Source organism: Lithobates pipiens, unplaced genomic scaffold, assembly GCF_037356315.1.
Source record: "Lithobates pipiens isolate NorthernLeopardFrog02 unplaced genomic scaffold, aLitPip1_a1.2 Scaffold_18, whole genome shotgun sequence".
NCBI classification, from domain to species: Eukaryota; Metazoa; Chordata; class Amphibia; order Anura; family Ranidae; genus Lithobates; species Lithobates pipiens.
Genome location: NW_027507758.1, coordinates 600,102,507 through 600,126,916, shown reverse-complemented (window position 1 = coordinate 600,126,916; position 24,410 = coordinate 600,102,507). Strand labels below are relative to the sequence as shown.

At 46.4% G+C, this 24,410-nt stretch overlaps 1 protein-coding gene across 2 annotated transcripts in view; it reads left to right on the top strand.

Annotated features, from left to right (window-relative positions):
• EFR3B (EFR3 homolog B) overlaps positions 1-24,410 on the top strand; it is a 385,565-nt gene that overhangs the window by 88,665 nt on the left and 272,490 nt on the right. Inside the window, exon 1 of one of the 2 annotated variants that reach the window (XM_077489235.1) lies at positions 1,935-2,046. The exons of the other annotated variant lie outside the window; for it this stretch is intronic. Coding sequence (XP_077345361.1) covers positions 2,040-2,046 — 7 coding nt within the window. The 5' untranslated portion in view covers positions 1,935-2,039. Of the gene's footprint in view, positions 1-1,934; positions 2,047-24,410 lie in introns of those variants that run through there. 2 annotated transcript variants of the gene reach the window in all.

Here is a 24,410-nt window from a genome sequence, read left to right as displayed (position 1 = left end):
GTCAGTGAGTAGAGGGTAAGTACTGTCAGTGAGTACAGTTGTCAGTGAGTAGAAGACTTGCCTTCTACTCACTGACAACTGTACTCACTGACAGTACTTACCCTCTACTCACTGACCGTACAGCAGTGAGTACAGTTGTCAGTGAGTAGAGGGTGAGTGCTGTCATTGAGTACAGTTGTCAGTGAGTAGAGGGTGAGTGCTGTCAGTGAGTACAGTTGTCAGTGAGTAGAGGGTGAGTGCTGTCAGTGAGTAGGGGGTAAGTACTGTCAGTGAGTACAGTTGTCAGTGAGTAAAGGGTGAGTACTGTCAGTGAGTGCAGATGTCAGTGAGTAGAGGGTGAGTGCTGTCAGTGAGTAGAGGGTGAGTGCTGTGAGTGAGTACAGTTGTCAGTGAGTAGGGGGTAAGTACTGTCAGTGAGTGCAGTTGTCAGTGAGTAGAGGGTGAGTACTGTCAGTGAGTACAGTTGTCAGTGAGAAGAGGGTAAGTACTGTCAGTGAGTGCAGTTGTCAGTGAGTAGAGGGTGAGTACAGTTGTCAGTGAGTAGAGGGTGAGTGCTGTCAGTGAGTAGTGGGTAATTACTGTCAGTGAGTACAGTTGTCAGTGAGTAAAGGGTGAGTACTGTCAGTGAGTGCAGTTGTCAGTGAGTAGAGGGTGAGTAATGTCAGTGAGTACAGTTGTCAGTGAGTAGAGGGTAAGTACTGTCAGTGAGTGCAGTTGTCAGTGAGTAGAGGGTGAGTGCTGTCAGTGAGTACAGTTGTCAGTGAGTAGGGGGTAAGTACTGTCAGTGAGTATAGTTGTCAGTGAGTAGAGGGTGAGTACAGTTGTCAGTGAGTAGAGGGTGAGTGCTGTCAGTGAGTACAGTTGTCGGTGAGTAGGGGTTAAGTACTGTCAGTGAGTATAGTTGTCAGTGAGTAGAGGGTGAGTGCTGTCAGTGAGTACAGTTGTCAGTGAGTAGAGGGTAAGTACTGTCAGTGAGTGCAGTTGTCAGTGAGTAGAGGGTGAGTACTGTCAGTGAGTACAGTTGTCAGTGAGTAGAGGGTAAGTACTGTCAGTGAGTGCAGTTGTCAGTGAGTAGAGGGTGAGTACAGTTGTCAGTGAGTAGAGGGTGAGTGCTGTCAGTGAGTAGGGGGTAATTACTGTCAGTGAGTAAAGGGTGAGTACTGTCAGTGAGTGCAGTTGTCAGTGAGTAGAGGGTGAGTAATGTCAGTGAGTACAGTTGTCAGTGAGTAGAGGGTAAGTACTGTCAGTGAATGCAGTTGTCAGTGAGTAGAGGGTGAGTAATGTCAGTGAGTGCAATTGTCAGTGAGTAGAGGGTAAGTACTGTCAGTGAGTGCAGTTGTCAGTGAGTAGAGGGTGAGCACAGTTGTCAGTGAGTAGAGGGTGAGTGCTGTCAGTGAGTACAGTTGTCAATGAGTAGGGGGTAAGTACTGTCAGTGAGTATAGTTGTCAGTGAGTAGAGGGTGAGTGCTGTCAGTGAGTAGAGGGTGAGTGCTGTGAGTACAGTTGTCAGTGAGTAGAGGGTGAGTGCTGTGAGTACAGTTGTCAGTGAGTAGAGGGTGAGTACTGTCAGTGAGTAGAGGGTGAGTGCTGTGAGTGAGTACAGTTGTCAGTGAGTAGAGGGTGAGTGCTGTGAGTACAGTTGTCAGTGAGTAGAGGGTGAGTGCTGTGAGTACAGTTGTCAGTGAGTAGAGGGTGAGTACTGTCAGTGAGTAGAGGGTGAGTGCTGTGAGTGAGTACAGTTGTCAGTGAGTAGAGGGTGAGTGCTGTGAGTACAGTTGTCAGTGAGTAGAGGGTGAGTGCTGTGAGTACAGTTGTCAGTGAGTAGAGGGTGAGTGCTGTGAGTACAGTTGTCAGTAAGTAGAGGGTGAGTACTGTCAGTGAGTACAGAAGTGGTGGGAGGGATCCTCCTTCCAGTCCTCCTCCTCCCCCTCTCTCCGGGGAGACGAGTCTGGCTTCCACAAAGCTGAATGATCCTCTCTGACTCCTCCATTCACTGGCAGTCTCCTCCCTGATGCTGGAGGCCGGAGCACAGAGCAGAGATGTATGGTAAGAGCTTCTCACCCTCCTGTCTGTATGAATGTATGTATGGGAGGGAGGCATGCATGGGGTGTGTTGTTCTGTGTACACCGAGTGCAGCGCCGTGCACCATTGTATGGAGAGAATGCAGCACATTCACTGCTGAAGAGCCAGCACTGGGCAGCATTGTCACCAGGACATACAGTGTGTATAGTACTGTACACAGGGGTGGCACAGTTTTGTGCTGAGTGGACAGTGGGGGTGCACAGTGTGGGGTGTAAAGTACTGTACAAAGGAGTAGTGTAGTATTTTGCTGGGTAGACAGAGGGGTGCACAGTGTGGGGTGTATAGTACTGTATACAGGGGGAGTCCAGTATTGTGCTGGGTGGACAGTGAGGTGCACGGTGTGTGAGGTATATAGTACTGTACACAGTAGGGTGCACAGTGTGGGGTGTATAGTACTGTACACAGGGGTAGCATAGTATTGTGATGGGTGGATAGTGGGGTGCACAGTGTGGAGTGTATAGTACTGTACATAGTGGGGGTGCACAGTGTGGGGTGTATAGTATTGCACACAGGGGGGCGCACAGTGTGGGGTGTATAGTACTGTACACAGTGGGGTGCACAGTGTGGGGTGTATAGTATTGCACACAGGGGGGTGAACAGTGTGGGGTGTATAGTACTGTATACATGGGTTGCCCACTGTCCTGCTGGGTGGACAGTGAGGTGCAAGGTGTGTGGGGTATATAGTACTGTACACAGGGTGGTGCACAGTGTGGGGTGTATAGTACTGTACACAGGGGTAGCACAGTATTGTGCTGGGTGGATTGTGTGGTGCACAGTTTGGGGTGTATAGTACTGTACACAGTGGGGTGCACAGTGTGGGGTGTATAGTACTGTACACAGTGGGGTGTAGGGTGTATAGTACTGTACACAGTGGGGTGTATAGTATTGTACACAGGGGGTGCACAGTGTGGGGTGTATAGTATTGTACACAGTGGGGTGCACAGTGTGGGGTGTATAGTATTGTACACAGTGGGGTGCACAGTGTGGGGTGTATAGTATTGTACACAGTGGGGTGCACAGTGTGGGGTGTATAGTATTGTACACAGGGGAGTGCACAGTGTGGGGAGTATAGTACTGTACACAGTGGGGTGCAAAGTGTGGGGTGTATAGTACTGTACATAGGGGGGTGCACAGTGTGGGGTGTATAGTATTGTACACAGTGGGGTGCACAGTGTGGGGTGTATAGTACTGTACACATTGGGGTGTATAGTACTGTACACAGGGGGTTGCACAGTGTGGGGAGTATAGTACTGTACACAGTGGGGTGCACAGTGTGGGGTGTATAGTATTTTACACAGTGGGGTGCACAGTGTGGGGTGTATAGTACTGTACACAGTGGGGTGTATAGTATTTTACACAGTGGGGTGCAAAGTGTGGGGTGTATAGTACCGTACATAGTGGGGTGCAAAGTGTGGGGTGTATAGTACTGTACAGAGGGGGGTGCACAGTGTGGGGTGTATAGTATGGTACACAGTAGGGTGCACAGTGTGGGGTGTATAGTATTGTACACAGTGGGGTGCACAGTGTGGGGTGTATAGTATTGTATACAGTGGGGTGCACAGTGTGGGGTGTATAGTACTGTACACAGTGGGGTGCACAGTGTGGGATGTATAGTACTGTACACAGTGGGGTGCACAGTGTGGGGTGTATAGTATTGTACACAGTGGGGTGCACAGTGTGGGGTGTATAGTATTGTACACATTGGGGTGCACAGTGTGGGGTGTATAGTACTGTACACAGTGGGGTGCACAGTGTGGGTTGTATAGTATTGTAGACAGTGGGGTGCACAGTGTGGGGTGTATAGTATTGTACACAGTGGGGTGCACAGTGTGGGGTGTATAGTATTGTACACAGGGGGGGTGCACAGTGTGGGGTGTATAGTATTGTAGACAGTGGGGTGCACAGTGTGGGGTGTATAGTATTGTATACAGTGGGGTGCACAGTGTGGGGTGTATAGTACTGTACACAGTGGGGTGCACAGTGTGCGGTGTATAGTATTGTAGACAGTGGGGTGCACAGTGTGGGGTGTATAGTACTGTACACAGTGGGGTTCACAGTGTGGGGTGTATAGTATTGTACACAGGGGGGTGCACAGTGTGGGGTGTATAGTATTGTACACAGTGGGGTGCACAGTGTGGGGTGTATAGTATTTTACACAGTGGGGTGCACAGTGTGGGGTGTATAGTACTGTACACAGTGGGTTGCACAGTGTGGGGTGTATAGTACTGTACACAGGGGGGTGCACAGTGTGGGGTGTATAGTATTGTACACAGTGGGATGCACAGTGTGGGGTGTATAGTATTGTACAGAGGGGGGTGCACAGTGTGGGGTGTATAGTACTGTACACAGGGGGTTGCACAGTGTGGAGTGTATAGTACTGTACACAGGGGGGTGCACAGTGTGGGGTGTATAGTATTGTACAGAGGGGGGTGCACAGTGTGGGGTGTATAGTACTGTACACAGTGGGTTGCACAGTGTGGGGTGTATAGTACTGTACACAGGGGGGTGCACAGTGTGGGGTGTATAGTATTGTACAGAGGGGGGTGCACAGTGTGGGGTGTATAGTACTGTACACAGGGGGTTGCACAGTGTGGAGTGTATAGTACTGTACACAGGGGGGTGCACAGTGTGGGGTGTATAGTACTGTACACAGGGGGGTGCACAGTGTGGAGTGTATAGTACTGTACACAGGGGGGTGCACAGTGTGGGGTGTATAGTATTGTACACAGGGGGGTGCACAGTGTGGGGTGTATAGTATTGTACACAGGGGGGTGCACAGTGTGGGGTGTATAGTACTGTACACAGGGGGGTGCACAGTGTGGGGTGTATAGTATTGTACAGAGGGGGGTGCACAGTGTGGGGTGTATAGTACTGTACACAGGGGGTTGCACAGTGTGGGGTGTATAGTATTGTAGACAGTGGGGTGCACAGTGTGGGGTGTATAGTATTGTAGACAGTGGGGTGCACAGTGCGGGGTGTATAGTATTGTACACAGTGGGGTGCACAGTGTGGGGTGTATAGTATTGTACACAGTGGGGTGCACAGTGTGGGTGCATAGTATTTTACACAGTGGGGGCACAGTGTGGGGTGTATAGTACTGTACACAGTGGGGTGTGGGGTGTATAGTACTGTACACAGTGGGATGCACAGTGTGGGGTGTATAGTACTGTACACAGGGGGGTGCACAGTGTGGGGTGTATAGTATTGTACACAGGGGGGTGCACAGTGTGGGGTGTATAGTACTGTACACAGTGGGGTGTGGGGTGTATAGTACTGTACACAGTGGGGTGCACAGTGTGGGGTGTATAGTACTGTACACAGTGGGGTGCACAGTGTGGGGTGTATAGTATTTTACACAGTGGGGTGCACAGTGTGGGGTGTATAGTACTGTACACAGTGGGGTGCACAGTGTGGGGTGTATAGTATTTTACACAGTGGGGTGCACAGTGTGGGGTGTATAGTATTGTACACAGTGGGGTGCACAGTGTGGGGAGTATAGTACTGTACACAGGGGGGTGCACAGTGTGGGGTGTATAGTATTGTACACAGTGGGGTGCACAGTGTGGGGTGTATAGTACTGTACACAGTGGGGTGCACAGTGTGGGGTGTATAGTATTGTACACAGTGGGGTGCACAGTGTGGGGTGTATAGTATTGTACACAGTGGGGTGCACAGTGTGGGGTGTATAGTATTGTACACAGGGGGGTGCACAGTGTGGGGTGTATAGTATTGTACACAGTGGGGTGCACAGTGTGGGGTGTATAGTACTGTACACAGTGGGGTGCACAGTGTGGGGTGTATAGTATTTTACACAGTGGGGTGCACAGTGTGGGGTGTATAGTACTGTACACAGTGGGTTGCACAGTGTGGGGTGTATAGTACTGTACACAGGGGGGTGCACAGTGTGGGGTGTATAGTATTGTACACAGTGGGATGCGCAGTGTGGGGTGTATAGTATTGTACAGAGGGGGGTGCACAGTGTGGGGTGTATAGTACTGTACACAGGGGGTTGCACAGTGTGGAGTGTATAGTACTGTACACAGGGGGGTGCACAGTGTGGGGTGTATAGTATTGTACAGAGGGGGGTGCACAGTGTGGGGTGTATAGTATTGTACACAGTGGGGTGCACAGTGTGGGGTGTATAGTACTGTACACAGTGTTGTGCACAGTGTGGGGTGTATAGTACTGTACACAGGGGGTTGCACAGTGTGGGGTGTATAGTACTGTACACAGTGGGGTGCACAGTGTGGGGTGTATAGTATTTTACACAGTGGGGTGCACAGTGTGGGGTGTATAGTACTGTACACAGTGGGTTGCACAGTGTGGGGTGTATAGTACTGTACACAGTGGGGTGCACAGTGTGGGGTGTATAGTATTTTACACAGTGGGGTGCACAGTGTGGGGTGTATAGTACTGTACACAGTGGGTTGCACAGTGTGGAGTGTATAGTACTGTACACAGGGGGGTGCACAGTGTGGGGTGTATAGTATTGTACAGAGGGGGGTGCACAGTGTGGGGTGTATAGTACTGTACACAGGGGGGTGCACAGTGTGGGGTGTATAGTATTGTACACAGTGGGGTGCACAGTGTGGGGTGTATAGTATTGTACACAGTGGGTTGCACAGTGTGGGGTGTATAGTACTGTACACAGTGTTGTGCACAGTGTGGGGTGTATAGTACTGTACACAGTGTTGTGCACAGTGTGGGGTGTATAGTACTGTACACAGGGGGTTGCACAGTGTGGGGTGTATAGTACTGTACACAGTGGGGTGCACAGTGTGGGGTGTATAGTACTGTACACAGGGGGTTGCACAGTGTGGGGTGTATAGTACTGTACACAGTGGGTTGCACAGTGTGGGGTGTATAGTACTGTACACAGTGGGGTGCACAGTGTGGGGTGTATAGTATTTTACACAGTGGGGTGCACAGTGTGGGGTGTATAGTACTGTACACAGTGGGTTGCACAGTGTGGGGTGTATAGTACTGTACACAGGGGGATGCACAGTGTGGGGTGTATAGTATTGTACAGTGTGGGGTGTATAGTACTGTACACAGGGGGGTGCACAGTGTGGAGTGTATAGTACTGTACAGAGGGGGGTGCACAGTGTGGAGTGTATAGTACTGTACACAGGGGGTTGCACAGTGTGGGGTGTATAGTATTGTACAGAGGGGGGTGCATAGTGTGGAGTGGCATGTGCACTGGTAGTGCAGTATTGTGCAGGCTGGGCAGTACTACATGTGTTGTGCCATGGTGCTGAATACACCAACAGATGGGCAGCAGAACATGCAGAGTTCGGTATGTTGCTGTACTGTGTGGTAGGTGGGTGTGTGAATGAATGCTATAAATGGGATGCTGCTATGTTGTACACATGCAAACAGTGTGGGGTATACCTGTATTGCACATACCATGCATTGTACCAGTGCCCACTAACGTGGGCGAAGGGGAAGGGAGCACTGCTGCGGCCAGAAGCTCACTTGTCACAATGCAGCAGCATTATGCCAGTGCAGAGAGGATGCAGTACATCTGTATTGTACATGCCATGCATTGCACCAGGGCCCACTAAAACAGTTTGAGGGAATGGCTGGGGGGGGTGGGGGGGGGAGAGGGTCATCGCTGGTCGGGATGCTTTCCAGAGCAGAGCTCACGTGGCAACAAGCTGCATTGTGCCAGCCGTGTGCGGAACCCATCACTGCTCTTTTCTCATAAGGATAAATACTTTTTTTTATGGTTATCGGTAAATGTAAGTTTTTAGGCTGTGGAGCCCCCCTGTGAAAGATTATGAAGTCTCCTCAGTATCAGGAGAGCTCCCTGGGATATTTGGGGGGCCCTTTGATACTACGAATCGCTGGACTAGTTGGAGCACCCTGGTTTCACTGTGAATATCTCCCATTTGGGGTCCCCTTGTGTACTTTGGTGGGTTCACCTGCCACACTCCGTATCTTGCTTTGATGTTTAGCCCCCCCCCCCCCCATTGTGCAGTTTTATGGGGTGATGTTTGTGCTCCTGGCACCAAACAGGGCAATACAGTTTGGAGAATTGCTGCTGATGGTTTTTGGACTGCTGTAGAGATTAAGGATCCTCAGTTATGGCCCTCGGCATTATTGTAGACTTCTGATTGCTGCCTGTTTAGTTCAATCTCATTTTATTGACATAGGAACATATTAACATTCCAGAATAATGTAAAGGTATACAATTCCATCGTAGACATGAAGTACATTCATAGTGGTTACACTAAGTTCATTGAGACCTTCTGTCCATGTGTACCTTTAATATAACGCAACAAGAAAATAGGTAAGTCAAGCCATATCGTATTGGAGATACTCTCAACATCCTGATTGGGGTCAGGATACATATACGTAGAATAGAAACAAAAAATGTTTGGAAGAGACAGATTTTACGTTTACAAAGAATAACTATTGGTGGGATCACAACTCATTCCATAGGCTTTCCATGTGAACACTTCATATGTTAGAAGGCAGAAAGACGGTAACTAGGAGAGAGGGGAAAGAATGGAAGCACACCATCATGGCTGTAGGTCGGAGATAGGAGGTCCTCCCTCAACCCATCTCACAAATTCAGAAGAATATCGAAACATGGACCAAGAGGTCCACGCGATGGAGAACTGTACCTCTTTGTCTCTTTCCTGGATTAGCAGACGTTCCAAGTCTCTTTTTTTCGGTCTACTTCATTAGCCCGATCCGCAAGGGGTTGTCGATTTCCAATGTCGGAAAGATTACTGTCCATGCCGCAGCAAGTAAATGACGGAGTACATCTTTTTTGACTGATTTCAGTGGGCCAGGGATCATGGAGTGGAGGACTATTTCTGGTGTAGGTTGGAGGGTTGTTTCGCCATCAGCCTGCAGTACAAGTCAAGTATCGTTTGCCAGAACTTTTTGACCAGGGGGGGGGGCAGTCCCACCAAATGTGAAGCATAGTTCCACCAGAACCCAAACATCTCCAACAGGCGTCTGAACGGGAGGGGTCAAAACATTTTATGTTTGCAGGGCATCTGTACCATCTCGCAACCAATTTAAATCCCCTCTCGTGGGTTGAGGTTCCAGGAGAGAGCTTCTGTGTTAGCATGAAACATTTTAGTCACTCTATTGGTGAGATAGAATTTCATAGTTCCGATTCCCAGGTCTGCGTATATGGTGGAAGGTCAGGAGAAGAGATGTTAAGTAGCATAGAGTAGGGATTACATGGGTGGGGGGGTCAGTCTGAAGAAGTAGATCATCAAAACCCGAAGGTTTGGATAAGATAGTGGACAGAGAGTGAAAACTGTGAATGTATGATGAAACTTGTTGCCTTTGAAGCCAATGTGTCGGGGAGTGAGGAAGCGAACAGGAGGGGGATGGTTCAGCGCGGAGGACTTGGGCAAGTCTCCTGTGTTCATCTTTACTCCGGGGCCCGAATTCTGACCTATGCACAGCAGGTGGGAATGCCGATGACCCAAAGAAGGGAGTCACGGGTCTCACCCGTTTGGATAGATCACCAGACAAGATCACTCGCTCCCACATTTGAAATGTTTGATGGGTAAGATCCGCCAGCAGTGATGGATCCTTACAACAATCCGCGGGAGTCCAAAAAAGAGCACAACGTTCTATAGAGTTTATGTGGCCTTCTGATTGCTGCATATTTGTTTCCTGCATTGTTCCAGTGTTCTAAAAGGTCTCTATAGTGTTTGGAAGACATGCAGTGCCAGCACAGGATAGGTCAATGTGTTACCTACAGGGGCCCCCGCGTCAGTGTGTCATTGCTGGCTATTGCACTGTCTGTGAATAATAGGTCCCTGTGTTGCCTACAGGAGCTCCAGGTCAGTGTGTCACTGTTGGCTATTACATTGTCTGTGGTTATTAGGTCACTGTGTTACCCAGAGGGGCCCCGTGTCATTGAGTCACTGTTGGCTATTACCTTGTCTGTGGATATTAGGTCTGTGTGTTACCCAGAGGGGCCCCGTGTCATTGAGTCACTGTTGGCTATTACATTGTCTGTGGTTATTAGGTCACTGTGTTACCCAGAGGGGCCCCATGTCATTGAGTTATCATCAGAGCTGGGAGTTACTACTGTGCAGGGGATCAGCAGAGCTGGGGGTTATTACTGAGTGGAGGATCAGAAGAGTTTGGGGTTACTGCTGAGCAGGGGATCAGCAGAGCTGGGGGTTATTACTGAGTGGAGGATCAGAAGAGTTTGGGGTTACTACTGAGCAGGGGTTCAGCAGATTCGGGAGTTAGTACTGAGCGGGGAATCAGCAGGCCTCAGCACCGGTATCTCCAAGACATGGAAGAAACCATTTGCTGGTTTAAACCTGGCTGCACATGTTAAAATGTCAATGCACAATTTATTTACCACATGCTTTACGTTTATTATCAGTTATGTGGTGGGAGAGTCCTTCCTCATGAACCCATTTGATTTCTATCCAATCGGAAAGCCCCCTTACATTACACAGTTTTTATATTTTATAGGGATAAGGCTGACTGTACTGTGTCCAGGCTCAGCATCTACTTACTTGCCGACCACAATACATGCAATATATACATTGGCTATGGATATCAGCCAGAACCCGGTACCGTTTTTTTCTGCAGGGGGTCAGTTTTTCATGAAACCAGTTGGAGCGGCTCACGAACCGCTGGACCAATTTCCCCCCTCCTGCCGCTCGCCGGCGTTTCTCTGGCTTACTGTTTCCGGCGGGTCACTCAAGAAACCATCTGACGGTGCAACCAGATTGTTTGATCAATTCTATGCCGTTGGAGGACCGGAGAGACGTCATGACATCACTTCCAGTCCTGGCTGGAAGAAAAAACAAAATATATGTATATATGTATATATATATATATATATATATATATCGTTTTTAACCCCAGCTTTCTCTATAAAGAGGACCTGTCATCTTTATTGATATTACAATGGATGTTTACATTTCTTATAGTAGGAATAAAAGTGATCAAAAAAAATAATAATTAAAGGGACAGTCATGCTCATGTGCAGAAGCGAACGCATGCTTAAGTCGCGCACGCATATGTAAATGGTATTTGAACCGCACATGTGGGGTATCACCATGAACGTTAGAGTGAGAGCAATAATTCTAGCTCTAGACTTCCTCTAACTCTAGACTGGTAACCTGTAAAGGCGCTTAAACCATCACCGATGGAGATTTTTAAGTACCATAGTTTGCCGCCATTTCACGAGGGTGCGTCATTTTAAAGCGTGACATGTTATGGAGATTTTTAAGTACCATAGTTTGTCGCCATTTCATGAGGGTGCGTCATTTTAAAGCGTGAAATGTTAGGTATCTATTTACTCGGTGTAACATCATCTTACACATATACAAAAAAATTGGGGTATATTTTATGTGTTTTTTTTTTTTTTCCTTTTTTATGTATTTTTTCCCAAAAAATTGTGTTTGCAAAATCGCTGCGCAAATACAGTGTCACATAAAAAATTGCAACAGTTGCCATTTTATACCCTAGTGTCTCTGTTAAAAAAAATGTATAATTTTTAGGGGTTGTAAATAATTTTAGTGCAAAAAATACTGTAAAGGTTTTTTTTTTTAAATAACAAACATATACTTACCTGCACAGTTTTGCACAGAGCGGACCCGATCCTCCTTTTTTCTGGGGTCCCCTCAGCGGCGATCCTTGCTCCCCCGCCTCGTGTGCCCCCATGGAGAGCCGCTTTCCATGGGGGCACTCCTGCGGGCGTGCTCCCGAGTCCTACTGCTGCGTCCATTGTCAGCAGGACTCAGCCCCCGGTTCCCGTGTCACTGGATCCAATGGCTTCCGCTGCTGTCAATCTATCCAATGAGGACCAGAGACAGCGGCTGGAGCTGCTGGGCTCTTGCTTGTCGCTGGAATGATCGGGTTCAGGTAAGAAAAAAGGAGGGGAGGCTGCAGTAAAGAAGGTTTTTCACCCTAATGTATAGAATGGCATAGAATGCATTAAGGTGAAAAACCTTGAGACTTTACAACTCCTTTAAACTTGTAAACAAAAAGTGCCAGAAAAAGCCTGGTCAGCAAGTGGTTAAAGTAAATCTGTGTGCCTTGATCATGCACTCTAAGGTATTTACATATTCTGAACAAGCCATAAAAACACTTTAAAGCCCAACACTTGGGGGGAGGGGAAAGAAACTTGAAGTGGGGCCACCCTACTTGCTATGTCTGGGGGTTTTTCAGAAGATGCATTATTATTTACCAGGGGCGGACTGACCATTGGGGCACTCGGGCACTGCCCGAGGGCCCCATGCTACTAAGGGGCCCCATCTGGGTTGCCAGCCTCAATAAAACCAGGGACAGTATATAAAAATCTGTGTTTTTTTAAAAATCACAAGATTATAGCTGCCCCGCCTCTCCAGTACGGTGAGAGTATAATCTTGGGAGTATAATCCCAAGATTATAGCTGCCCCGCCTCTGAGTCCTGCTGACAATGGACGCAGCAGCAGGACTCGGGAGCACGCCCGCAGGAGTGCCCCCATGGAAAGCGGCTCTCCGTGGGGGCACTCGAGGAGGGGGAGCAAGGATCGTCGCTGAGGGGACCCCAGAAAAAAGGAGGATCGGCCTTTTTAGTGTGTGTATGTGTATTCTGTGTGTGTATATTGTGTGTCTGTGTGTGTATACTGTATGTGTGTGTGTGTATACTGTGTGGCCCCATAATCTATTGCCTGGGGACCCCATAATCTTCTCCTATTGCCCGGGGGCCCCATAATCTCCTATTGCCCGGGGGCCCCATGAGTTGTCAGTCCGCCTGTGTTACTTACCTGATCCCCTGCTCCAGCGGGCTCCCAGTCTCTCATAAGCTGCACCCTGGTTACGGTTAAACTCCTGCCTCCACCGCTCACACAACAGGGATAATAAATAGCCTTGCACTGTATGTGATGACACTGAGGCTCAGTCACAAATTTAGGGGAGAGGTGGAGAGTGCTGGAGGGGGGAATCCGGGCAAGAAACGGAGCCTCTTCTCTATCCCCTTTCACAGCTCTTAGCCCTTGTACACACGGTCGGACATTCCGACGGAAAATGTCCGATTGGACCTTGTTGTCAGATAATCCGACCCTGTGTGGGCTCCATCGGACTGTTTCCTTCGGAATATCCGACCGACAAAGTTTTAGAGCTGGGCTATAAAGTTTTCCGACAACATGATCCGATCGGACTTTGTCCGATCATTTGTAGAGAATTCCGATCGGACAAAGTGCCACGCATGCTCAGATCAAATTCCTAGACCAAAACTATTGGCTACTAGCCTGAACGTAGTCCCATCCTAACCAAATAACGTCATCACGTTCCGAATGATCAGATTTTCCGACAACTTTGTCCGACCGTGTGTATGCAACACCAGTTTCGGACAAAATCCGTCGGACAAAATCCGGCGGATTTTGTTGTCGGAATGTCCGACCGTGTATACATGGGCTAACTGTGAAGAAACCTTTCCATATTTGGAGATGAAATCTCTTTTCCTCTAGGCGTAAAGAGTGTCCTCTGTGATGAACGGTTTTATTTTTAGCCTTTTAACCGCATCAGCCCTGGAAGAATTTACCCCCTTCCTGACCAGAGCACTTTTTGCGATTCGGCACTGCATCGCTTTAACTGACAAATTGCGCGGTCGCGTGACGTTGTACCCAAACAAAATTGACATCCTTTTTTTCCCCCCACAAATAGAGCTTTCTTTTGGTGGTATTTGATCGCCTCTGCGGTTTTTATTTTTTGCACTATAAACAAAAAAATAGCGACAATTTTGAAAAAAACACAATATTTTTTACTTTTTGCTATAATAAATATCCCCCAAAAATATATTAAAAAAAAATATTTTTTTCCTCTTTAGACCTTAATGTATTCTTCTACATATTTTTGGTTAAAAAAAATTTGCAATAAGCGTATATTTCCTCTTGTACCAAATTGTAATGTAACTGTAATGTCTGCCCTCTTGTTGTAAAGCACTGAGCAAACTGTTGGCACTATATAAAACCTGTATAATAATATAATAATATATTGATTCGTTTGCGCAAAATTTATAGCGTCTACAAAATAGGGGATAGTTTTATGGCATTTTTATTAAAAAAATGTTTTATTAGTAATGGTGCCGATCTGCAATTTTTATCAGCACTGCAACATTATGGCGGACAGATTGGACACTTTTGACACTATTTTGGGACCATTGTCATTTATACAGAGACCAGTGCTATAAAAATGCATTGATCAGTGTGTAAATGACACTGGCAGTGAAGGGTTAACCACTAGTCCGCTCATAGCGGCCGGGTACTGATCCCCCATGCTCCACTGTGGCCACTGGATATAGCTGTCATGGAATCTCGCAGCTACGCACTCCAGGGGCATGCCAGTACGCATGCTCACTGCGACATACGATACCAGTGCATCATGGTAGTAGTAAGAAGAGCTGGCAACACTGTAATCCTTGAAGTGTCGTTTATTGGTACATCAAAGTGACAATAAAAATCTGACGCGTTTCGGCAATATCCTTAGTCGTAGCTGGTTTGAAACAGATATGGCAAAAAAAAAAAAAATATATATATATATATATATATATATACTCACATACACATATGCAAACTCCGACGCGTTTCGGCAATATCCTTAGTCGTAGCTGGTTTGAAACAGATATGGCAAAAAAAATATATATATATATATATATACTCACATACACATATGCAAACTCCATTGGCCTATCAGGTTAGTGTCACAGAAAATTAGCATATTTAATTGATACCACCAATTATTCAAGTGGTAATTGACTACACCTGTTTTTAGCCAACATGAGAAGGGGGGGGGGGGCAAAAGAAGGCAATATAGAAAGTTATATTGTTGAGAAAAGAAAAAGTGTGTAGAAAAAATACTACATGAAATATTAGGGCCTTATTGCTTCAATGGAGAAATGTATTACCAGTAAGTCGCGGTGCCTGCAGCTCCTGCCCGCTCGCAGTACATTTACTGTGAGCGGGTCAGATAGTGGTTAAGTCAGGTTGAGTGCTGATCTGCCATTCGGAAAAAGTCTTGTATTTTTATCAATTAATACAAAGCTTCCTCTGGTGTGGAGTGGTGGGCACATGACATCAAAATTTCGACCAATCAGAGGAAGCCTTGTACTCATTGATAAAATAGAAGGTTTCTTCTGAATAGTGGAGTAGCAGTCAGCCAGGCTCTCTTTAATTTCGGCAATAGACGGGAAGTTGTCCACACCGTTGATGGATTACAGTGCCGCCGAACTGTCTGTACCAAAAGCTATCACAGTACATTACAGCACACACAGCGGCACCAACGGTCTGTAATGGAAAGTGCAAATTTTGGCCAGCTTGGCCCAAACAAATTTAAAGTGGGATCACGCTCCCATGGAGGATTTTAACTATAGGTAAGCCTATAATATTACTTACCTGTAGGTTCAGTAAATACATCTTAAATGTGCAACGTTTAGGAGATATTTACTTGTGAAGCCACTGGTGACTTCACCGGCGCATGCGACCTGAAGGAACGGCATGGCGCGAACAGCATGCGCAGGGACGTCATCACGGCTCGTCCAATCAAAGGACCTGAGCCGACCAACCTGGAAGGAAGATCGGGTTAAGATAAATGCCTAGGGTGCATGGGGCATAACCTGAGGCCTCGCCCCACGGCTTATCACTGGAGCACTGGCGGTGAACACTCAGGGTGCGTGGGGCCCGAATGCTGCTGAAAATGTGCATTATACACAGTACGTCATTTTCGGGTTCTTCTTTAAGGTGAGTGTTAATATCTACAGTGACTCTTGGATGGCGGTAGCAGTTAACCAACTGATTCTTCTAGCTGCCTTCTATTGCTTTGCAAGCCAATGTAATTGTGACCAGGTGGTTGTCATGTGTTAGGTCACTGTCACTTATTCCGCAGTATCACGCCATAATACAAGTCGCCTGCTTTGCTGTGAACGCTGCGCCGCACACCAGACGGTTCTGGCTTAAAAACACAAGATGTCACGGCGATGTGCAGAGCTGATGTGGAATTTGCTGCAGATCATGTCATTTTGTAGCAGAAAGGGATTAAGATGGATTAAGATCTCCTAATTGTTGTGACAGTGATTGATAGAAGAGCTGGTTGCATCTTCCAGAAAAGACCTCGTCAGCGGTGTTTCTTCAATAACGGGGCTGTGTTTTTGACAAATGTAAAGTGAAGATCTGGCTTTCTGACACAGCTGATATATGAGGGCTGGAAGAGGAAGCTGCCGGCTTTGTAAACATTATTTGTCATGCATTTTATTGTGATATTTCTGTATGGAGTTATCAGTCATCTCCATTATAGAAGCAGACTAAGCATTAGGGAGTTCATTCAAAAACAGCAATGCCATTGGCAACCATCATACCCTTGGATATGTGCTTTGCCCATATAGAACAATGCTTTGGGTTCCTTCCTCTGGCAGTGAATACACACCATTCCCTCCCTGTTCTCGTAGCCAATGCCCACCATTCCCTCACCCTCCTCAGCATACTCACCATTTCTTCACTCTTCTCAGCAGTGAATACTCACCGTTCCTTCATCATCCTTGGCAGCGAATACACTTCATTCCTTCACTTTCCTTGACAGTGAATACTCACTGTGCTTTCACCCTCCTCAGCAGCGAATACTTGCTGTTCCTTAATCATCCTTGGTAGCGAATAATCACCAATTTTTCACCCTCTTCTGCATTGAATATTCACAATTTCTTCACTCTCCGCAACATTGAATACTCACCATTGCTTCACACTCCTTGGCATTGAATACACACCATTTCTTCACCCTCCTTGGCATCGATACTCACCATTTCTTCACCCTCCTTGGCATCGATACTCACCATTCCTTCATCCTCCTTAGCATGAAAAAACTCACCATTTCTTCATGCTCCTTGGCGTTGGGTACTCACCATTCCTTTACCCTCCTCAGCATTGAATACTAACCATCCTTTTACCCTCCTTGGCATTGAATACTCACCATTTCTTCATTCTCCTCAAGACTGAATACTCACCATTTCTTCATGCTCTTTGGCATTGAATACTGATCGTTCCTTCACTCTCCTCGGTATTGAATACAGTACTCACCATTTCTTCACTCTCCCCTGCATTGAATACTACCTATTTCTTTATGCTCCTTGGCATTAAATACTCACCATTCCTTCACCCTCCTTCTCATTAAATGCTCACCATTTCTTCTCCCTCCTTCTCATTGAATGCTCACCATTTCTTCACCCCCCTTGGCATTGAATGCTCACCATTTCTTCTCCCTCCTTCTCATTGAATGCTCACCATTTCTTCTCCCTCCTTGGCATTGAATACTCACCATTTCTTCACCCTCCTCTGCATTCAATACTTACCATTTCTTTACTCTCCTCGGCATTGATTACTCACTATTTCTTCAAGCCCCTTTGCATTAAATACTCATAGTTTCTACACCCTCCTCTGCATTGAATATTCACCATTTCTTCACCCCCATTGGCATTGAATGCTCACCAATTCTTCACCCTCCTCTGCATTGAATACTGTCCGTTTGTTTACTCTCCTCTGCACTGAATACTGACCATTTCTTCACCCTCCTTGGCATTGAATACTCACCATTTCTTTACCCCCTTGGCATTGAATACTCACCATTTCTTTACCCCCTTGGCATTGAATACTTACCATTTCTTCACCCTCCTTGGCATTGAATACTCACCATTTCTTCACCCTCCTTGGCATTGAATACTCACCATTTCTTCACCCTCCTTGGCATTGAATACTCACCATTTCTTCACCCGCCTCGGCATTGAATACTCACACTTTATTCACGCTCCTTGTCATTGAATACTCACCATTTCTTCATGCTCCTTGGCATTGAATAGTACTCCCCATTTCTTCACCTTCCTTCTGCATTCAATACTTACCATTTCTTTACTCTCCTCTGCATTGATTACTCACTATTTCTTCATGCTCCTTGGCATTGAATGCTCACCATTTCTTCAAATTGCATGGCATTAAATACTGTCCGTTTCTTTACTCTTCTTGGCACTGAATACTCACTATTTCCTCAGCCTCTTTGGCACTGAATACTCACCATTTCTTCATGCTCCTTGGCATTGAATACTCACAATTTATTTTTTACTCTCCTCAGCATTGACTACTCAGTTCCTTTACTTTACTTTTCTCTGCAGTAAATACTCATCATTCGTTCACCCTCCTCAACAGCTAATATTTAAAATGGAAGTAAACCCTTCCAAACAACTTTGACCTACAGGTAAGCCTAGATTAAGGCTTACCTGTAGGTCCAAGTAATATCTCCTAAACCTATATGGTTTAGGAGATATTTGCCCGAAAATGGGCACCGCTGTCTACGGCGCATGCGCCGTAGACAGCGGCGCGCATGCGCACTAAATGCGGCAAGTCCAAGAATGGATTTGCCAAATTTGTCGACTCCCGTGCGCATGCGCGGGAGTGACGTCATCGCGGCCTCGCCGTATGACAGCGGCGGAGCTGCGAGGCGCGACTCCCGTGCGCATGCGCGGGAGTGACGTCATCGCGGCTTCGCCGCTGTCATTGGTCGGAGCTGCGAGACGCCACCAGCAAGATGGACGCGGCGGACTACAGGGATCAGCGGCGACTTCGCTGGCTCCTGTGTCAGGTAAGTGACACATAATGAGCTACTATGCGATGCATAGTAGTCCATTATGCTTTACCTTTGCAGGGAAAAAAAGAGGAAGTAAACCCATCAGGGTTTACTTCCTCTTTAAGTCCCATACACACTATCAGGTTTTTCTGCTGAGTTTTTCCTTCAGATTTACCAAAACCATGTAGTGCAAGGGCCTGCCTGATTGCATCCACTAATAGTGTGTATGGGGCTTCACTGTTTCTTCACCCACCTCAGCAGGGAATACTTGTAATTCTTTCACCCTTCTATGCAACAAATACTCACTGTTCCTTCATCCTGCTTGGAAGCGAATAATCACAATTCCTTCGACCTCCTCAGCAGCGAATACTCCCCATTTCTCCTCGGCAGCGAATCCTCCCCATTCCTCCTCGGCAGCGAATCCTCCCCATTCCTCCTCGGCAGTGAATCCTCCCCATTTCCCCTCAGCAGCGAATCCTCCCCATTTCCCCTCGGCAGCGAATCCTCACCATTCCTCCTCAGCAGTGAATCCTCCCCATTTCTCCTCGGCAGCGAATCCTCCCCATTCCTCCTCAGCAGCGAATCCTCCCCATTCCTCCTCAGCAGCGAATCCTCCCCATTCCTCCTCAGCAGCGAATCCTCCCCATTCCTCCTCGGCAGCGAATCCTCACCATTCCTCCTCGGCAGCGAATCCTTCCCATTCCTCCTCGGCAGCGAATCCTCCCCATTCCTCCTCGGCAGCGAATCCTCCCCATTCCTCCTCGGCAGCGAATTCTCCCCATTCCTCCTCGGGAGCGAATACTCACTGTTCCTTTACTTTCCTCCTCAGTGAATACTCACCGCTTAGCATCATATACTGTATATATTTTCATGCTAAGTGAATGCATGTTAAGCATGATTTAAAAGCAACTGCTTTTTTCTCCAAAATAACAGTGCCATCTTTGTTCAGACATCATCCAAGGCCAGCTTCTATTTCCTGGACTGAGATGCCAGCTTAGAGATGATGCATCCATGTAAAAATCTTGATGCCTGTGTACTTCTCGGATGTGTTTACAAATGACTGGTGCAGATCGGCTGCCTGCTGCAGCGCTCACCTTGCGACTTACTTCAAAGTTACAATGTACAGTTTGAGTAAACCAAACAAGAAAAAATACAGCACTACCTAGTAATAAACTAAAACATCAATAAAAAAAACAAAAATCAGCAGCAGTTCAAAAATTGTGAGATATACACAAAGAATACAAGAATAAAGAGAAAAGAACTGCGCTAAAAGAACCCCAAAAGGATAAAAAAAAAAATACAATTAAAAAATGAATCAGAATTAATTGATTAAAAAATGTAACAATAAAAGTGTCATATGTGAGTAAGACATATAAATAAATTATTCAATACCAACATTATATGAATATGAATCGAAAAGAGAAAAAAATATATTAATAATAACAATAATTAATAATAATAATACAAGTGTAGAAAAATAAAAGTGAAAAAAATTATACATATACTGTAATTAATCCCAATTGTGTCAATCAAAACACAAACAACAAAAGTGACTGTCCAGTGAAGTAAAGCCAAAAATTATAAAAAATATATAAAAATGATGATAATCCAGTGAGGTGAAATAGATTAATTCGATCAACACCCAAAAGTGATCCACCACCGCATAAATTGCTCGCTTACCAGAGGCAAGCTAAATAAAGCTTGTAAGAAGGAATCATCCACCGGAATGCAGTTGCAGCACAACCACTAAATGACGAACTCAGGGGCAGACAGGATACTCATAAAGCGATCAGGAATTGGAATCCAAAAAAAAAAATGAAAACAGAGCACTCCATAGTGTAAAACCGTAAGGTAATTTTAATAGGAATAAAAGAGATGCACTTACATCAAGGTAGTAGATTAAAAGCGTCTCACATAAAGAACAAGGCCGGCCGGCTAGCAGTCACCCGTTCAGACTAAACGGTGCACAGCGATGACGTCAGCTCGTCAACCACCCGACGTACGTTTCGTCTCACATACATGTAGTTTGAGGGATCGCTGAATGAGACTGAGGAAATGCTTCCTCCTGCCTGCAGCAGATTAATGACATTTTCTTATCCTTGACAAGTTTACTGACTGTGGGTGAATGATTGCTTTTAATGATAAACTTTACTGATAGTCTAAATGGCTGGTCCTTTCTGGAGAGGAAGGTAATTTTTCAGACTGAATGTTCATCGCCTTTAGTAATGATAACAGGTCTGGCTTTAGTAGCTTTCCATAAAGTCTGGAGCAGCATTTTCTCCAGGAAATGATTCCAGTCCTTCTAGTACTCTTCCTTGATCTATTCCAGCCAGACAGTTAATACAGCTTCGGGTTATCACTCTAGTATAGGTAAGATCTACTGATGTACAATCAACAAAGCTGATCCATTGTGCCGGGAGCGTTGTATTTATATTGGTGGATTCCGTCTCTCCGCAGGAGACGTCCTGTGAAAATCCCCCATGGTGTCATCGTGGTTGTTTGATGACTAAAGAAAATACAAGATCCATCTTTGTCCTTTAATCCGGGATTACGAGAAACACAAGTCAATTGTTCTTAATTCATTCGCCTAATTCTGTTACAACAGCTTTGCTTCTCCCACAACGATCTTCAATTTATCTCAGTGTTATTATTATTTTGAATTGAAAAGGAATCTGCAGTCTTTTCATATCTGAACATGATCATCGATCGTCAAACTACGGCACATGGGCCAAACACGGCCTGCTGCAAGATTTAATCTGGTCCTCTGATGAGCATGTTAATGTATGGGGGGGGGGGGGCTGTAATGTGAACTCTTATCTAAGGAGGCACTCTGATGTAACAGGAGGGCTCTATTGGGGACCCTCTTGTAAGTAGGGACTCTAAAGTGGACTCTGATCTAAGGGGGGACTCTAATGGGGACCTCCATGTATGGGGGGACTCTAATGGGGACCCCCATGTAAGGGGGGACTCTGATGAGGACCGTCATGTATGGGGGGACTCTGATAGGAACTCTCATGTATGGGGGGGACTTTGATGGGAACTCTCATGTAAAGGGGGGACTCTGATGACACAGAGGGCTCTGATAGGGAAAAACAGAAAGAAGTAGGTGCATTCAGATCTACAATGGTTCGCATCCTTCTTAGGAAATTGTTCTCAGACAGTGAAACTAGTAGCATTCACCTCTGAAACCCGGGCAATCTCTTGCAGAGTCCCTCAAGGATCACCCTTGTCACCAGTGCTCTTCAACATATACATCCACCCACTCCTCAAAATCATCAGAATATCAGACCTCTGCTTCCACTCATACGCTGACGACATGCAACTCTACTTTCGTATGACCGGACAAAAAGACCATCATCAGCAACTAGAAAAATGCTTCACTTTGATAGATGACTGGATGACCACTAGCTCCCTCAAACTCAACGAATCGAAAACAGAGCTTCTTATCCTACACGCAAACCAAAATTCCCAAACCAAGACCCCTTGGACACCTCCCACCATCTTTGAACAGACCATCTCTCCAAGGATCAAGGCCAAGAGTCTCGGAGTCGTTTTTGACTAGGAAATGACAATGGATGCACAAATAGGATCAGTAGTCAGCGGATCTCACCATCTCCTCCGCCTGCTACGTAGACTCATCCCCTTCATTCCAAAAGAGGTCAAAGCAGCGGTATTCGGTACAGTCATTAATTTACGACTCGACTACGCAAACTCCCTCTACATAGGACTACACCAATATCAAGTTGCGTGCTCACAACTCATCCAAAACACGACGGCAAGACTGATAACAGGAAAAAAAACTGGGAATCCATCTCCCCTTCCCTGAGGAGCCTACATTGGCTAACCGTAAAGAATCGGATCACATTCAAGACCCTCTGGCTCACCCACAAATGCACACATGGAGACGCTCCTCAATACCTAAGCGAGAAAATAAAACACTATACTCCCAATCGCAGCCTTCGATCATCTAACCAAAACCTTCTCCATATTCCCAAATCCTGTTACAAATCAAAGGGAGAACGGAGATTCTCCAAGGACTACGGCTATGGAACGCTCTACCGACTTACATCCGCATGGAAGAAAACCATCTGGCCTTCAGAAAAAAAAACTCAAGACCTACCTCTTCTAAGAAGCTTGACAACACAGGACGAATCCAGCACCTTGAGGCGATTCAGTTTGCATTGTAGCGCTTTACAAGTTATTCATTCATTTATTCATTCAGTCACAGGTGAATCCACCTCATGGTTTTATATACAGCTGGTAATGTATTAGAGTTATGATTTTGTGATTATAGAATAAATAGTCCTGTAAAGTCCATTCACTAGGGCAGGCTATTTCAAGGAGCAGAAGCTGGCTCTGTTGTACAAAGAAACAAGACTGGGAAGAGCGCCTCCTAAGTTTAGACCGATAAGACACTTTATTAAAACCAGAAAAATGGCCACTCACATGTGTACACTAAAAACACGTGAGTGGCTATTTTTCTAGTTTAAAAAAAAAGTCTTCTTATCGGCCTATACTTAGAGGTGCTCTTCCATTGCTTGTGGCTCTGATAGGGACTTTCTTGAAAGAGGGGGCTCTGATAGACAACCCTGAGGTAAGAGGGGACTCTGATGGGAGCTCAGATCTAAGGGGGGGACTCTGATGGAAGCTCAGATCTAAGGGGGGGACTCTGATGGGAGCTCAGATCTAAGGGGGGGACTCTGATGGGAGCTCAGATCTAAGGGGGGACTCTGATGGGGACCCTCATGTAAGGAGTGACTCTGATGGGGACCCTCCTGTAAAAAGGGGCTCTGATGGGCACAGCGAGGAAAGAGGGGACTCTAATGGGAACTTTGATCTAAGGAGGGACTCTGATGGGGACCCTCGTGTAAAAAGGGGCTCTGATGGGCACAGTGAGGAAAGAGGGGACTCTGATTGGAACTTTGATCTAAGGAGGGACTCTGATGGGGGCCCTCATGTAAGGAGTGACTCCAATGGGGACCCACGTGTAAAAAGGGGCTCTGATGGGCACAGTGAGGAAAGAGGGGACTCTGATGGGAACTTTGATCTAAGGGGGGACCCTCATGTAAGGAGTGACTCTGATGGGGACCCTCCTGTAAAAAGAGGCTCTGATGGGCACAGTGAGATAAGAGGGGACTCTGATGGGAACTTTGATCTAAGAAGGGACTCTGATGGGGACTCTCATGTAAGGAGTGACTCTGATGGGGACCCTCCTGTAAAAAGGGGATCTGATGGGCACAGTGAGGTAAGAGGGGATGCTGATGGGAATTTGATCTAAGGAGGGACTCTGATGGGGACCCTCCTGTAAAAAGGGGTTCTGATGGGCACAGTGAGGTAAGAGGGGACGCTGATGGGAACTTTGATCTAAGGAGGGACTCTGATGGGGATCCTCATGCAAGGGGGGGACACTGATATAAGGAGTAACTCTGATGTAATGGAGACTCCTATGTAAGGTAGACGCTGCTGTAATTGGGGGACTCTGATGGGGACTGTCAGGTAAGGTAGACTCTGATGGGGATTCTAATGTAAAGATGCAAAAACATACTTGGGGGGCACACCCCAAAATGCGTTGCATTCAAGATGGTGCTGCTATACCGTAAGACCAAAAACAGTACAAAACATATTACAGCGCACACATACAAAAATTACATTTCCTGCAAGGCTAGTTAAAAACATCTGAGCATATTTAAAAATACGGGGGGTTTGGTCACACGATGTGGTCATATAGTGCTAAGCCCACTTAC